The sequence below is a fragment of the Larimichthys crocea genome, chromosome XI, assembly GCF_000972845.2.
Source record: "Larimichthys crocea isolate SSNF chromosome XI, L_crocea_2.0, whole genome shotgun sequence".
Classification (NCBI taxonomy): Eukaryota; Metazoa; Chordata; class Actinopteri; family Sciaenidae; genus Larimichthys; species Larimichthys crocea.
Window position 1 is genome coordinate 15,048,040 of NC_040021.1, and position 15,577 is coordinate 15,063,616.

The 15,577-nt window shown below is 40.4% G+C and overlaps 1 protein-coding gene across 4 annotated transcripts in view; it reads left to right on the forward strand.

Annotated features, from left to right (window-relative positions):
- The window catches only part of pak5 (p21 protein (Cdc42/Rac)-activated kinase 5), a 61,834-nt gene extending 51,245 nt beyond the window's left edge, over positions 1 to 10,589 (forward strand). For all 4 annotated transcript variants that reach the window (XM_019268710.2, XM_019268708.2, XM_019268709.2 and 1 more), the window contains 8 exons: positions 2,912 to 3,121; positions 3,386 to 3,527; positions 3,619 to 3,773; positions 4,821 to 4,954; positions 8,222 to 8,348; positions 8,889 to 9,014; positions 9,106 to 9,240; positions 10,235 to 10,589. In XM_019268710.2, the coding sequence (XP_019124255.1) occupies positions 2,912 to 3,121; positions 3,386 to 3,527; positions 3,619 to 3,773; positions 4,821 to 4,954; positions 8,222 to 8,348; positions 8,889 to 9,014; positions 9,106 to 9,240; positions 10,235 to 10,390 (1,185 nt within the window). In that variant the 3' untranslated portion in view covers positions 10,391 to 10,589. The remainder of the gene's footprint in view (positions 1 to 2,911; positions 3,122 to 3,385; positions 3,528 to 3,618; positions 3,774 to 4,820; positions 4,955 to 8,221; positions 8,349 to 8,888; positions 9,015 to 9,105; positions 9,241 to 10,234) is intronic.
- The last annotated feature ends 4,988 nt before the right edge of the window (positions 10,590 to 15,577 follow it).

The window sequence follows — 15,577 nt, forward strand, 5'->3', positions numbered from 1 at the left end:
CACCCTCAAAGTGATAAAAGTGACGTGCAGAGGTAAAAAGTTCAGTCTGCCGATAGCCAGTAAAATATTAACATGAGAAGAAAAAGTGTACAGTAAATTTAAAACTACAGATTTGATTGGCAGTAAAATTGCTCAGCATCATGATGTAATACTGATGCCATGTTTCATAGCTTAGCTTCCCATTGTGTATGAAACACATGCACTGTAAGTATGTTGGCATTTGGAGAGCGTGGTGCAGCCTCCGATGTGCTCCAGTGGAGCAGTGGGAGAGATTGAGATACCCAAGAGATTCTTTCACACAGACACTCTCCTCAGACAAAAGCAAACAAACCTTATATGCATTAGTGGCTGTGTAATGTAACCATATGTTTCCAGTATAAACTACTTATGATGATTCTTTTATACCAATATTATCATACAGAAGTGCATTTGCTACAGTAGAAGATATTAGAATAAGTTACACAGTAGTAGGGGGTTAAGGATGCTTGTCCACGCAACAGCAGGGGTAAGAGAAAGAGTCATTCTATAAGGCGCTTTTTAATATAATTTTTTATATGTTCTTTATGTCATTCTCCAAAGCTTTCAGTGCCCCATTAGGCCCATTACACAGGTGTGCATACTGCTATCACAGCTCTGCACCATCCCTCTGTGAGTCCAGTAGCTGAGAGAAAAACTAGGTTTGCTGATGTAGATCCCAGGGTGCCTTGATGAAAAACCATTTAACCTGCATGCCTCAGTAAATAGCCACTCGTAAAAAAAAAAAAAAACAGCCATGGAGAATGCAAGAGTAGCAGGATTGGGAAGGAGAAGGTCATTTTTCTTACATATTGTTTATTATTACCACTTTCTGAGTCGTCGCGCTTGAGGAGGCACATTTGCTTCCCTGAATGTAAAGACTAAAAAGAGCCTGTACATTGATCCAAAAAGCTGAAAATGTTCAGTTGTATGCATTGTACCTTAAATCAAATTAAATATAAAGCCATAGTGAGGAGCTGGCTGAGGAATCATCACACCCTAATTTGCCTTGTGATGTCTGGAGATTTTGCAGCAGTGGAAGGAAGAAAAAAAGAAAAGAAACAAGGAGTCATCTGGCAGCTTAAGAATCACTATTCTTCTCGGCTCACGGACCTTGTAACAAACCCACCCCTCTGTCTCCTCTCTCATTCTCTACCTTTTCTTCTCTTTCCCTCATTCAGCCCACTCACACCGCTGAAGTAAATCCTCCTTTTTCCCCTGCTGTTGTTGGGAGCCGGTGGGGATGTAACAGTAGACAGCACGGAGGCTTGGCCACACACAGACGCACAGACACACAAAGATACAAACTCACACACACACACACACACTACATTTCCCTCTTTCTCCCTCTCTCCCTCTGTGTTTTGTGGCGAGTGCGAGCTCAGTGCCGCAGCTCTCGGTGACAAATTGATGTTGCGGCACTTTCCCTTTCTGCAGCCTTAGCATAAAACTGGCCGAACGATGTTCCACCGCGGAATTCAATTTCACAGTTGAGTTAGGTTGTTGATTACCCTGCCAAACTCAGATTAATGCGCGTTTAACCAACATGGATCAGGAGACCCTTGGCTGACAGCCAGCCAGCGGTGCCGGCCAGCATTGGTTGGTGGGGGGGGGTGCACAAGACTGGGCTGTCCCAGCAGCAATCCAACCCCCACCCCCTCTCCTTACACCTGCCTGAGAATGATTGATTAAAAGAGTTCACACCATGTAATTATACACCATCCAAACACTTTGGGGCTCCTCCTCCTTGCCTTGTCTATCCATGTGTGTGTGTGTGTGTCTTTGTGTAAACGTAAAGAGTAAGAGTGATAGGCACAGAGGGAGAGACAAATAAAAGGAAAGAGGAAGAGAGGGAGGTTTTTTATTATCCTCTCAGTCTCATGGGGGAAAAAATCATGCTGGTTAAAGAGCATTTTTAGGAGGTGTAGAGGTAATTTAATTTAATCTCTGCAGGGTGGAGGCAGTTTGATCCACTCCTGTTTGTATAGTTTTTTTTTTCCTAACTATTCCACATAGTCCACACTAGACTAGTAATATTTAGTATATTATATATTAAATCAGGATTTAATATTTAGTTTAGTCTAGTAATATTTAGCCATTAGATATATTTAAGCACCATGTATGTTGTAGCTCTTTCATTCTTCTGATAGTGTTAATGTGACAAAATTGATGCAGATTTCTATTTTTTACATTACTTTTCTCAGGCCATTCATTATATTGTACATCAGACATGTCAATGTGGATTAGATACCACCAGAATTTACCCTATTTATTTCCTATTTTGAATTGTGAGTCCACCTTTATAAACAGATATAGTACAGAGACTAAAGTACTGAGTTATGAAATCACCAGTTTGGCTGAGATTGTCCTCAAGGTTTCTGTGTGTACGTCAGGCCTATGATGAGTCAGACCAGTTTAGCTGAGTCATACAACTCAGCTTTTAATAGCTCTTTCTGAGTTAAGCTCCGAGTTCTCACAATGTGTGTGTGTGTGTGTGTGTGTTTGTGTGAGTGTGTGTACCAGTATTCGTGCTCCTGTGCTGCTTTAAAGGAGACTCAGGTGTTTCTAGGATCTTAAGGAAGAGGTGTGTCCCAGATCTGGATTCTCCCTGGACGCGTGGGTTGATGAATGGAGTAGTTGAGGAGCGGTGTGGGGTGGTAATGATAAAGTATGGTCTCTTTCCTGTGGACTAAATGTCCTCTGTTATGTCTGTTGAGGGCTAATGTACCTGCAGACATTCCTGGAAGCAGAGCTGGCATTTCACTCTGGACAGAGTGTGTGGTCATGCATTCACTCTGATGCATCCAACACAGAAGCAACACAAATGTTAGAGCCTGTGTGACTGCACAGTTGTGTTTCTTTAAGAATAACCTTGTCCTTGTTCTTCCTTCTTCAGGGTGACTACGAGCATCCTTTACGTGACGGCAGTCCCCAGGTTACGGGTGGTGACACCTACCCTAGAGGGCCTCTCAAGCAACCACAGAGCCAGATCAAGCCACCAGGCTACCCCCCAGTACACCTACCATACCCTCCTGTCTTTCACCATTACAAACCATCACCCTATCACCACCCCCCTTCTCAGCCCAGCCCACCGTACACCCCGCAGGTACAGCATGTTCACAGTGTTCACTCATACAATTGACGATAAACAGATGAACAGTTTTAATCAATTTCATGTTTTTTTATCATTTCTTATTAAACTGGTTGTCTCCCGTTAAATCTGAAAGTGCCCACATAAGACATGTAAAATATTGTCAACGTCCAGTGAAAATGTAAATTTTATAAACCATTAAAAAAAAACATTTAATTGTCTGAAAAATGCCTCTGTTTCTCACTCACTCTGTATGTCTGTGTATGTTTTTAAACACAGGGGGCTTACTCACAGCCTTCATCACCTTATATACCCCCGGGAGCCTACCCGCCTCCATCCTGGGGGTCCAGCTCTGACACTCAACCCTCCAGAGTCTCTCATGAGCAGTTCAGAGCTGCACTTCAGCTGGTGGTCAACCCAGGTTAGAAACGGACGACAAAAAGGAACGCTGAACATTTCGACATTTCTGTGTTTGTTTCATATGCCAAAATTGAGCCGCGTTTGCCTTACAGGCGACCCTCGGGAATACCTGGACAGCTTTATCAAAATCGGTGAGGGCTCCACGGGTATCGTGTGCATCGCCAGCGAGAAACACAGCGGCAAGCAGGTGGCTGTGAAGAAGATGGACCTCAGGAAACAGCAGAGGAGAGAGCTGCTCTTTAATGAGGTGTGAAAGACTGACAGAGATGGGGCGTAACTGCAGTACACTTATCTCAAACATGCTCACACCTAAGGCAGTACATTTCATCACTGACTAACACCCCCATGGTTGTTAGTCCCAACAAAACATTTACCGTAGTGCTGGTCTTGTATGTCTTGCGTGTGAGTATTTATTCATTTGGAGGCTGAATGTCAGATGTTGCACTTGCTACTGTGGGTCAGTTTGACCCAGACAAATAAAAAGCACGACGCCCACTCCACACATGTGAGATCAAAAACATTTGTCATCGATTGCAAGCAGCGGCAGAGATGGAACTGGTTTAAATAGCGTCATTAAGCATGGCTCATTTTGTGCCAAATAGATAAAAATAAATCTCACCATCCCACAGCAAAACAGTAGCTTGCTTATTAATTAAAAAAAAACAAGTTCAGTGTGCATCTATTTCCCTGACACATATCCATGGCAATCAAACCACTAGCACATTTTTACATCTGTAATTACATTTTTTACTAAAAATGAAGTATTGCTCACACTGCAAACCCTCTGCAAGAAATTTATTCATAGATGTTTCTATTCATGGTTTGCTAACAATTGAAAAATGATCTCCATGTCATTTGCACTTGCGCTGAAATAAATCATATTTGCAGACAAACTTCATGATTCCTTCATTATATGCATGTATGTGCATGTGAACACAGATGTGGGTGTTCAGTTGGGAACTAATTTGCATTGTGTAATCCTATTAATTCTGAATGTAAACCGTTTATAGTTAAGCCTCCAGAACATGTTCACATGAGACAAAGTCAAATTAATAAATAATTAAAATGACAAGAATGAAATTAATAATTTGAATAACTTCCTTTTAAATTATTTAACATATGTATTGTGTAGCACCGTGTACTGATACAGTGTCGAATTTTGCAATTTGATCATTTTTATGGCAAAATTTGTTATAGCTCATGTGACATTTCAATAAAAACATGTCTTGTCAATATAAACTAAACAAGTAAATACAAATTCACAGTCATTTCCTTCTCTGTCTCCGTGTTTTAGGTGGTCATCATGAGGGACTACCATCACGAGAACGTGGTCGACATGTACAACAGCTACCTGGTGGGAGACGAGCTGTGGGTCGTCATGGAGTTTCTCGAAGGCGGGGCGCTCACTGACATCGTGACTCACACCAGGTAACCTCTCTTGAATATAGAAACACGATATAAGATACTAGTTAGTTAGTTAGTTAACCAAAACACAGCAGCGTACAGTAACACACAAAAGCCTTGAAGTGGATATGGTCAAAAACTAAAATGAGGATATCATGGTGCATCATCATTGTTTCAAATATAATTAATAAAATCTAAAAACTTTTGAAATGAATCAAACAGTAAGGGGAGTACAGGTGCCAGTTAAAGGAATAATTTGATATTTTGGAAAATGCATTATTATTTGCATTACTCCCTGAGATGAAGCTTGATACTGCTCTTATATTCATCTGTAAAATATGAATCTACAGATAGTTAGCCTAGCTTTGTGTAATGCTGGTTGCTCTTAGCGTTAACTATAAACTTCACTTTTACTGAATTAACTTAGTTTCGGCTGTGGGTCCAGCAAACGCACAGGGACAGCTTCTTCTGTGTAATGTGAATATTTTTTATATCCACTTCAACAGTAGGACAACTCAACACTGGCCAACAATGTGATACATCACGTCATGTTGGTTTTACTTTGCCAATATAAACACTGACTTATATTACAGGAAAGGTGTACCATAAAATATAGTTCCTGTTCTGAATTAGGGAATAGAGTACAAATATTTATTATTAATTGAATTATACTAATTTTCTCACTAACCCTGAGTAATATATATAAAAGTAATCTTACATTAGCATAAAGACTAGAAGCAGGGAAACAGCTTGGCCTGTAACACAATCTACCCATCAGTACTTCGAAAACTCAAAAACATAAATATAAAAATGTTTTTGCCAGGAGGTTGCCAGGCAACCAGCAGAGTCTATACTTCTTTATTAGTATTTAGTATTAAACAAACATGATGTAACTTGTTAATGAGGTGCTGGTAGGTGGTATGTTGTTCATATTTCAGCTTCATATTTAACAGACAGACATGAGAGTGGTATGGATTTTCACATGTAACTCATCAAATTACTCAAAAATGATGAACTATTCCTTTAAAACCCTAATCACTCTATTTTTGCATTTTTTTTTGTGACATTAGCTGCTGGTTAAAAACCACAAGGTTGTTTAATTTGCTCTGCACATCAGGAACTTCACACGGATGATTTCATAAAACAACCAGGTGAAACCGGCAGATTGGCTGTAATCCACTCCTGCGTTTGATAGTTTAAGGATTATTGTTCTCCAACTTTCCCTAATTGCTTCTCTGTTGTTGAGTCGTGTTTCTAAGCTGCCGCCTCATTGTTTTAAGCTTACTTTGTGCTTGGTGTTTAATTACAGTCATTTGCGTGGAGTGTCAGCATTAGCACTGCGCGGTGTCGGGTGCTAATAACACGCTTTGGTGAGACTGAGCACCGCTGCTACCGTGAAGTATTTCCAACAGTCTCCCACACAGATGTTTGCCTGTGTGTGTGCGTATGAGAAAGAGTTTCAATATGCACATGAGTGCTTTTAGAAGTACTAATGGAAATCTCAGTAAAGAGATTATTGGGCACGCTTCACTTTTGTCTTTTTCAGTTTGTGTATTTTTTATTCTAACTGATATTCTTGACACACACAAAAAAAACCCACAAAGAAGGAGGTTAGGTCTGTTTGGTTAGTAACCATAGAAATTGTCTCTCTTTATTTAATCATAGGTGTCATATGAATCCACAGTGATAATATAAGGGAATATAACATGAGTGTGTTTTCTTCTTGATAATTTCAGCCATTATTTGTCCAGGTGAAAGCTTTGTGCTATTTTTGCTGAGCCTTTTGTTGAAGAAATAACTGCTGCCTGCCTCATCAGGTCATTGGGTTGTTGGCAGCAAGCACACACACTGAGATATATGAACACACACACACACACACACAGACAAGTCAGCAGTGGCAGAATCTGCGCCTAAACTATTTCAGTCACGCTCCGATTTCAATTATACTTTAGTTTGTTAATGAGCTGCACTTCACAGGTATTTTATCCAACGTAAGTGCAAAAGCATGTGTATACGTGCCCGCTGGTATACGTGTGTGTGTGTGTGGATGAATGCCTGCACGTGTAGGTGCATGTGTAATTCTCCTCCTCTTGGCAATCTTTACAGGCTCATTAAAAATGTTTTTCACAATTTTCTATTTCAGTGATCCTGTTTTCCGTTCAGTTGTGTGTGCGCTCATTTCTGTGTGTGTGTGTGTGAGGCAGAGGGGTGGACGGGGATGGGGTAAAGGGGGAGGGGCATGAAGAGGTGAATTGTTTTTGCGTCTCCATCCCATTCACTTTGAGTTAGCCGGTTGTTTTCCCATCAGCAGAAGGCTCATTTATCTCCTGTGATTGTAAATGCATACATGTGTGACTATAAAATCTGCTGCAGTGTGTGTGTCTACAGTATATACACATATAGATATATATACATATATATACACACACACACACACCGGTATATATGTGCATTGTTTCTCACCAACAGTGAGATCTTTTGGACTGAGAAATAACATGAACAGAGAGGTGTGTGTGTTGACAGAGTTAAAAAAGGGAATGTATGGCTGTGTGTGTATACTTTATTTGCAACATGTACTACATACATGTACGTTTCCTTGGTCTACGCCTGCAAATGAGCGTGTCTCTATTTCTGCACATGTACTGTATGTGTGCACACACACACACACACACTCATAAAACACACAGCATGGCCTGGCCAGCTGGGATTAGATGTTAATGTTCAGTGGAGCTGTGAGTTTCTGTGTGAGCTCAGTCAGACGCACTGCATCGCCCCTTCTCTCCATATGGGACCCTCCTGCTTGCTCTGCACATCACAGCTACAACCGCTGCAGGCTACAGGGGGATATTTCTGCTCCGTCTTAGTTGTGTTCAACTGTAATCGCTTTAGAACGACGGCAGAGTCTGAGGCCAGACTCGTCTGTGCTGTAGCCTAAAGAACTTCAGTAGAATTGATTTAAGACAGTAACATATTTCTTTACTTTTTTTTAGAAAAAAATCTGTCTCCTTCACAGCCACATCCTACCTTTCCCCCTCCCCACAATGCGCCACAGAGAAAGAAAGCACAGAAAGAAATGCAAAAAAAATAAATAAATGCATAACTGCAATTTTATATATTGATTACATATTACACTACATGATGTCGAATATGGGCCCACATGTTCTCCTACTAACATAGTCATGTCGAATATGGGCCCACATGTTCTCCTACTAACATAGTCATCGCTGACATGTATTTGTGTGTGTGTGTGTGTGTGTGTGTGTGTGTGTGTGTGTGTGTGTGTCCTCACAGGATGAACGAGGAGCAGATTGCTACAGTGTGTTTGTCGGTGCTGAGGGCTCTGTCCTACCTGCACACACAGGGCGTCATCCACCGCGACATAAAGAGCGACTCCATTCTCCTGACCAGTGACGGCAGGGTAAGAGCACACGATGAGTGTATATGTGTGTGTGTGTGTGTGTGTGTGCATTTAGATATTATTCATTCACACTCACACATTTGAGATGTTATTAAACCTGAAGATTGCTGTTTAAAACAGGAATCCTATTAATACCCCAGGTATTAATGACCAGTGCTACTACCCTTGTTCCCGTCATTGGTGATTTCAATATAACACACACACTCTCACACACTCACTGACCTTCTCCATGGATGTCACTCCTGCACTTGTCAACAGCCAGTGCCAGAAACTCATCATCATCAATTACCACTTGTGCCCCCGTAATTAAATCCTGCCTAATGCCTCCTAACGAGCTGATAAGACGTGATTAATTGAAGGATAATGAACCACTAATACAGGAGATTAGTGTCTTCTATGAAAGCTCTTCATCACAATGGGTCAGTGCACTTCTTGACATCAAACACAGAGGTTCTGCACTAATACAATCTCTACTGTACACACGCCTACATGATGGAGAGTGGAACCTGAAGGCAACGTGGTGTTTGTGTGTATTTGCAGATCAAGCTATCAGACTTTGGCTTTTGTGCCCAAGTTTCCAAAGAGGTGCCCAAGAGGAAGTCCCTCGTGGGCACACCCTACTGGATGGCACCAGAGGTCATCTCCAGACTACCTTATGGGACTGAGGTGAGGGAGACACATTAACATTTCCTAGTATACTGTATGATTTACTGTGGCTCCAGTAGACAATAATGAATGTGTGTGTGTGTGTGTCCAGGTGGATATCTGGTCTTTAGGCATCATGGTGATCGAGATGGTGGACGGAGAGCCCCCCTACTTCAATGAACCCCCTCTGCAGGCCATGAGGAGGATAAGAGACAACCTTCCCCCACGGCTAAAAGAGTCACACAAGGTAAGAAAGACTTCATTGCAGATTGTTTAAAAACTAATATGTAATCTATGCTATTCTTTTTAAAGTGTGAATGCCTTAAAATAATACACGCAGCCACAAATAATCACAGGTTTCTTCTGCATAATCTAACAAATAATGTCTGAAGCCATATTGTTATGTTATGACCGTTGTTTATACATCAATATTTCAGTTCTTCCTGTGAGGTTGACATCAGACTCCTACCATAATCAGAATGCTTTGTCGCTGAAATCAGCAACAAAACACTGTATCAAGGCTGCTCTATTGATCCAGGGTCTGAAAAGATTACATTTGTTCATTGTATTTAACAAACTGTAATGTGAGCCTGCCACACTCACATCCTCAAATCTCAGCGACTGTTTCTTACTGCACTCGTGCATTAAGGTTTTTATGCACCCTTGCACCCTTTATCCGTGAACCAGAACTTCCATCCAGTGTCATTAAAACCTTTTCACCCTGATTAGTACACTAGCTGTCAGGATGTCTCAAACAAAGAGACAAATATGCTATAAGCTCAGAGAAGCTGCTTGGACATAGGTTTGATCTACAGTAAGTGTCAGCATGCTACCATGCTCACAATGACAAAGCTAACATGACAAGCAAGGATAATCTTTGCCATGTTCACCATAAACATTTGGAAATTAGCACAAAGCACAAACCAAAGATGAGGCCAATGGGAAATTTGTAACTTTGTAAGGAAGACATGAATGTTTGTACCAAATTTCATGTCAATCCATCTAAAAGTTGATGAGATATTTTGCTAAAAATATATATAATGTGAGTCTACTGGTGGTACTAGAAGTAAAATCAGGAGATTAAGGAAATAGGATTCATTCTCTTGGTACCATGAATGTTGGTCTGGGCCTACAGTTAGTGGTTGACTGACTGAGTAGCTAGCATGGCAAAAAAATATATGTGGCAACACTATGTTGTCTCAGATCCAGGACCAGAACTAAAGCTTTCTTTTTGTCTTAAGGTGTCCTCTGTGCTGCGGTCCTTCCTGGACCTCATGCTGGTGAGGGAGCCCTCGCAGAGAGCCACAGCCCTGGAACTACTCCAACACCCCTTCCTCAAGCTATCTGGACCCCCTTCCTGCATCGTCCCCCTCATGAGACACTATCGCCACCGCTGATCTGCTGGCCAAGAAAAACACCTGCCCTCCTCTACACTAAAAACACACACATACACACACACTACCAGGGTGGCACTGCCCTCACCCAGCCAAAACACCCCCACCGCTTGGTGGCAAGCCACTGACACTCACACCTGTAACCGTGAAGTAGATTAGCTAGAGGAATATCTAAGAAACACATTTAAAGAAAAAAAAAAAACACACACACGACAGAGAAAAGAAGAAAAAAATCATCAGACCATTTTGAAAACTACGAACTGGAGTAGGAGAGTGTACTGTGCCGGAAGAACTCACTAGTCGTCCAGTAGAAAACGTGTGTGGGCTGGCTCGCCCCGCTGCAGTCTTCTCTCTTCCTTAGACTGTGAGTCTTCAGCTCTGTGTAGAGTTGTAGTAGCCATCAGCAAGAGCTTCAGAGGGGTGTTGCGAGCTGCTGACGAGGTGGAGGGACCCTGGGGCTTTGGCGCTCTGCTCCAGACCAGAGCAGCGGAGGGCAGAACAATCAGAGAGAGGGGCTGCTGTGTCGGTCCACCTGAAGGACGGGCTGCTGCTCGGCTGGTCAAAACAGAGACGAGCTCTCTTGAATCTCTCTTCTCACACACACACACACACACACACTAACAGTGAAAATGTATTTTAGAGAAACTTGTAAGTTTTTCTGTACAGTTTTGATAATTTGCAGTATTTTATCGTGTCGTAACCATTGTGATATGAGCAGTATTAAATAGAGTTTCTGCAGAGATCTTTCCTACTGTTTATAATCCAGTTTTTGCTTAAAGATATAAGAGATATCCCAAATAAACCCACTTAAAAATAACTGTTACTAAAAATACTAAATATATTTATTATCTTACATTTGTAGACAGAACTTCCATTAAATGTTGGAAAAAAGGGTAATGTCAAAATTTTGTATGACGTTTTAAAGTATTTATTTATTTATTGGAATTGAAGGTTTATTTTTTTGGTAGTGTGGCCTTTTTTTCTTTTTTGGTTTGTTTTATTTTGATTTTAATTTGTTGGGTTTTGATTTACATTTCTAAGAGCGCATCGGCAGACAGTGATATCAGTTGTTATATCATCCAAGCAATACCCCAAACCTATTTATGAAACCATGAAGCCCTGTATTTATGATACTGTAATTACACCATGCATTTAAATGTAGCACAGATTGAGTGAATTTGATGAAAAAAAAAAAAAAAGTCTTCTACGCAGACCTGTTTTCTTTTATATAGGAGTCTCATCCTGTTTCTCTAAATGCTAAGAGGCGCCCATCCGAGACGCCCGCCTGCCGCGCAGATTTTAGGATGCTGATAAAAGGTCTCGTTTTCTACTCACATCCTCACTGTCATCATCTCACTCCTTATCCCACCTCAGTCAGACACACACTCGCTATCACTGGAACTGTGCTGCCATTCTCATCTCTGGTCGGACCGGGAGAACAGTGTAATCCTCCTCCCCACATCGTTTTTACCCATCATTCACTGTGATATGTAAATATGACTGTGCGTGTACGTGGACGTGAGCGTGTGATTGTGTGTCAAAGAGCAAAAGAGGTAGAGCGTGTTTATCTCTGTACAACATCTGAAAGCGTGTGTGCCTGTGTGCGCGCGTGCGTGTGTGTGTGCTGCTGGCTAATCCTTGACAATGTTGTCAAGACTTGAATGAGTAACACTTATCTGTGGTGTTGGCTTGTACAGTGATATTGCATGTTTGTTATCAGTGAAGCTGGTTTCAATTAAAAAACGCCCATAAAAACATTGAGATGTGTTGCATGGATTTTTCCTCCATCACCCTCTACAGTCTTCTTCTTCTCTCTCTGTGTCTCATATCAAGCAGAGATTTTTTTTTTTTTAAACAGCACACTGTCAGATTATTCAAGGGAGTTCCTTTCAGTCATCAACAGTTTATTTTCTCTTTGTTGTTTGGGTCTTCCATATTCTCTAAATTCAACAGTTCTCATTTCCAACCTATTTCACCCTAACTTCACCTCCGAGCAGGGAAGCAGAGAGACACGTCCATGGATCGGTGTTGCCATAATATATGAGGTGATTTCTCTTTCTTTCCTCTAAGCCATTTCCCTCTGAAACACTATAATAGGATATTGATTTAGCTTGGACAGAGAATGGAGCTTCTCGCTCTCGGAGAAAGATACCTCTGCCAACAGCCCAGTAAATAAAAGCACAAGAACAGGGGCCAGTGGGACTGCAGGGCATGAATGAGGGTCAAACTCAAGACTGTAGAGTCACTGAGTTACCATTAAAGTGAATAATGTAACATATATATATATATATATATATATATATATCTATATATATATATATATATTATAATAGAGCGGAGGAGCGAGAGAGAGAGAGAGAGAGAGAGAGAGTTGAAGCACTATTGCTTCAGATGTCGTTTTTATTGGATTTTTATCGTTTCCATAGTAGACCTTCTGACACCAGGCACAGGTGTTAATACAATCACAGGTATTGATATAATGAATGAATTCAGAGCCATAAAGTAGCTTCCACTGAGGACAATGAGGTCATTTCATTTGATTTTCCACAACCTTATTTGTCAGTAACTTAATTTTTTTTTACTGTTTTTATGAAGAAAAAAATTGCACTCAATTGAAATAAAATAATGAAAAAAATCACAATTTCTTCCTCAAAATTTCCTCCAAAAAGGGATCTTGACCATTCTGTGTGAATATCAAATTTTTAAGAAAATAAAACAACAACATCGAAAGAATAAATGTCGTGAAAAAACAGAAGATACAGAGGTTTTGTTTGTTTGTTTGTTTGTTTGTTTGTTTGTTTGTTTGTTTTAGAGTGTCCAGGTCAAACATGTCTTGAGGGGTTGAGGTGATGGTGGAGCTTCAGTTTAGGTGTGTCAGGTATTACCTGGCGTCAGGACAGACCTTTCATTAATAACATTGGTAACACCTGTGTGTTTCCTGATCAACGTCAGCTATGAAAAACGCTGCAAACGCTCGATTTGAACAGTTTCAACCACACATTTTCACTGAGAAACGTCCATTAATGTTTATTGTCACCTCTGACACCTCTGGTTCTGATGTGTGAATGGTCGGTTTTCTCACTTACCTAGTTAAAAGTTGAGAAAATGGTGACTTAATGGCGACGTCTGTGTAATGTCCAACCATGACAGGAGTGCTGTTGGAGAAACCTGTCTGTGTGACACAACATGTATCATTGTTTAAAAATCCAGGTAAGTTTCCAGGTGAGGAAGAGAAGGGAATGTATAACTGCAGCAGCTCCAGAAATGTTTGAAGTTTGTGACGCTCAGCAACAGGTGAGTTTATTCAAATGAACTATGAGACTGTGTTTGTTTATTGTAACTATGGGTGAACCTACAGGATAATTTAATGGCAGCTTGTTGGCATGTTTATTCTCTTGCTAAATTTCCAGTCATGAGGTTCAGAATAAATGGTGTCATCTCTCAGGTGTGTCAGTTTAACAAATAAATTAATATTGCTAAAGGGAAGGGCCCTTCTTGGTTTTATGAAACTTAAATATGTGGTTTTGTATTACAAAATGAAATGTTTCCTAGTTCTGAATCAGTATATGCAGATATTGGAGTAGCTCTGGCACATTACATTCTGGTAAAGCTGGCCTCTTGGAGCAACCAGACTCAACCAGAGTGTTGGTTTGATTGCAGCCCTATACCAGTTCAGTTTCAGGAGCCAGACCTGGGTTAGTGTACTCCTGCTTCCTTCCTCTGGCCTGCTGGATTTTGGGGCCAAACCATTTTGGTTACGGTGGTTAAAGGTTAGTCTCAGGCTGAAACATACTGTCTGTTGTTAGCTCTGTCATGTATTGTCATGGCAACCTGAGTCATGCAAATGCGCTGTTGTTTGGGTACTTCAGGTGCACTTCTCATTTTTAGTAGAATGATTTAAAAAAATGCTCTGATAATTTGAAATGTATACCTGTATACAGTAGATAAGGCCCCTGTAGTTTGGCAATAGATTTGTTACATCACATTATCAATGGCAAAAAGTAACATACAGAGTACATTTACTCAGGTTAAGACCATTTTTTTATCTAACTTTATTTTGCTTGAGTATTTTTAGTTCTCTGCCTATTCCATTACATTTCAGAGGGAACTACCCATTTTTTTTATTTTACAGCCAAAAGACTTCAGCTGTACAGTAAACTATCTACATCATCCAAATTCTCTGATTTCAGGTACAGTAAACTATCTACATCATCCAAATTCTCTGATTTCAGCATTTTGTGACATTTTATGGACCAAACAACTGATGGAGTAATGGACAAAATGATGGACAGATTAATCAATAATGAATTGATTACAGCCCTAATATAAAATAAATATAACCCTCTAAGAGCCCTAACCCTAAAAGTGCCAAGTACTTTTGCTTGTACTTAAGTAAAAGATGATGATGTGTACTTGTGCTTCTTCAATTGGTAAATGGATAAATGACATTTTTACCGAAATTAAAAAAGAAGTCAAAGTGATGCTAAAATGTAAAAATTTATAATATGTTGATTTTACTGTGCAGAAAGCACTGAACGTGTTCATGATGTAAATTAATGTAAATGAACTGACTGATGCAGTGTAACAATCTACAGTCCTGAGAGAACAAAATATTAGCACCATGAAAAAAAACTCATATTTCATACTGACAGTATTACAACCATCCCGAGTCTGTAATCCGTAATCTGTGCTCAGTCTGATATTACCGTGACAATTTTAGTCAAATAGGAGATCGGAAAGGTTAGAATAGTCCTCTCAGGTCTTGTTGACCTTTTGTGACAAAAAGATAATTTCTAACAATGACGTGGCCAGTCTGAGTGAAAAACTGGATTACTGGCTTTGACTTTGACGTCCTGTGACTGAGGATGATGAATGACGTCCACGCCGACACAAATGCTCTATTTATTTTCAATTAGACTTGTTCATATTGCGTTTCCTTCGAAGGCCCAGATTCAGACGACACAATCAATACCTCATCCCCGCAGCGTCTCCTCTGACAGCACTATCAGTCACCTTTTTACAGTCACTCTGTTCCATTTGAACACTGTAACCTTGTTTGATTTTGTTTTAGCTATGTATTGGAAACAAATGATGATTTCTTTAGGTTTGATGGATAGAAGAGGGTGCACTGTGATGATGTGATATATGTATATAAAAAAAATGGACAAGTGTGTAGAGATGATTCCAGCA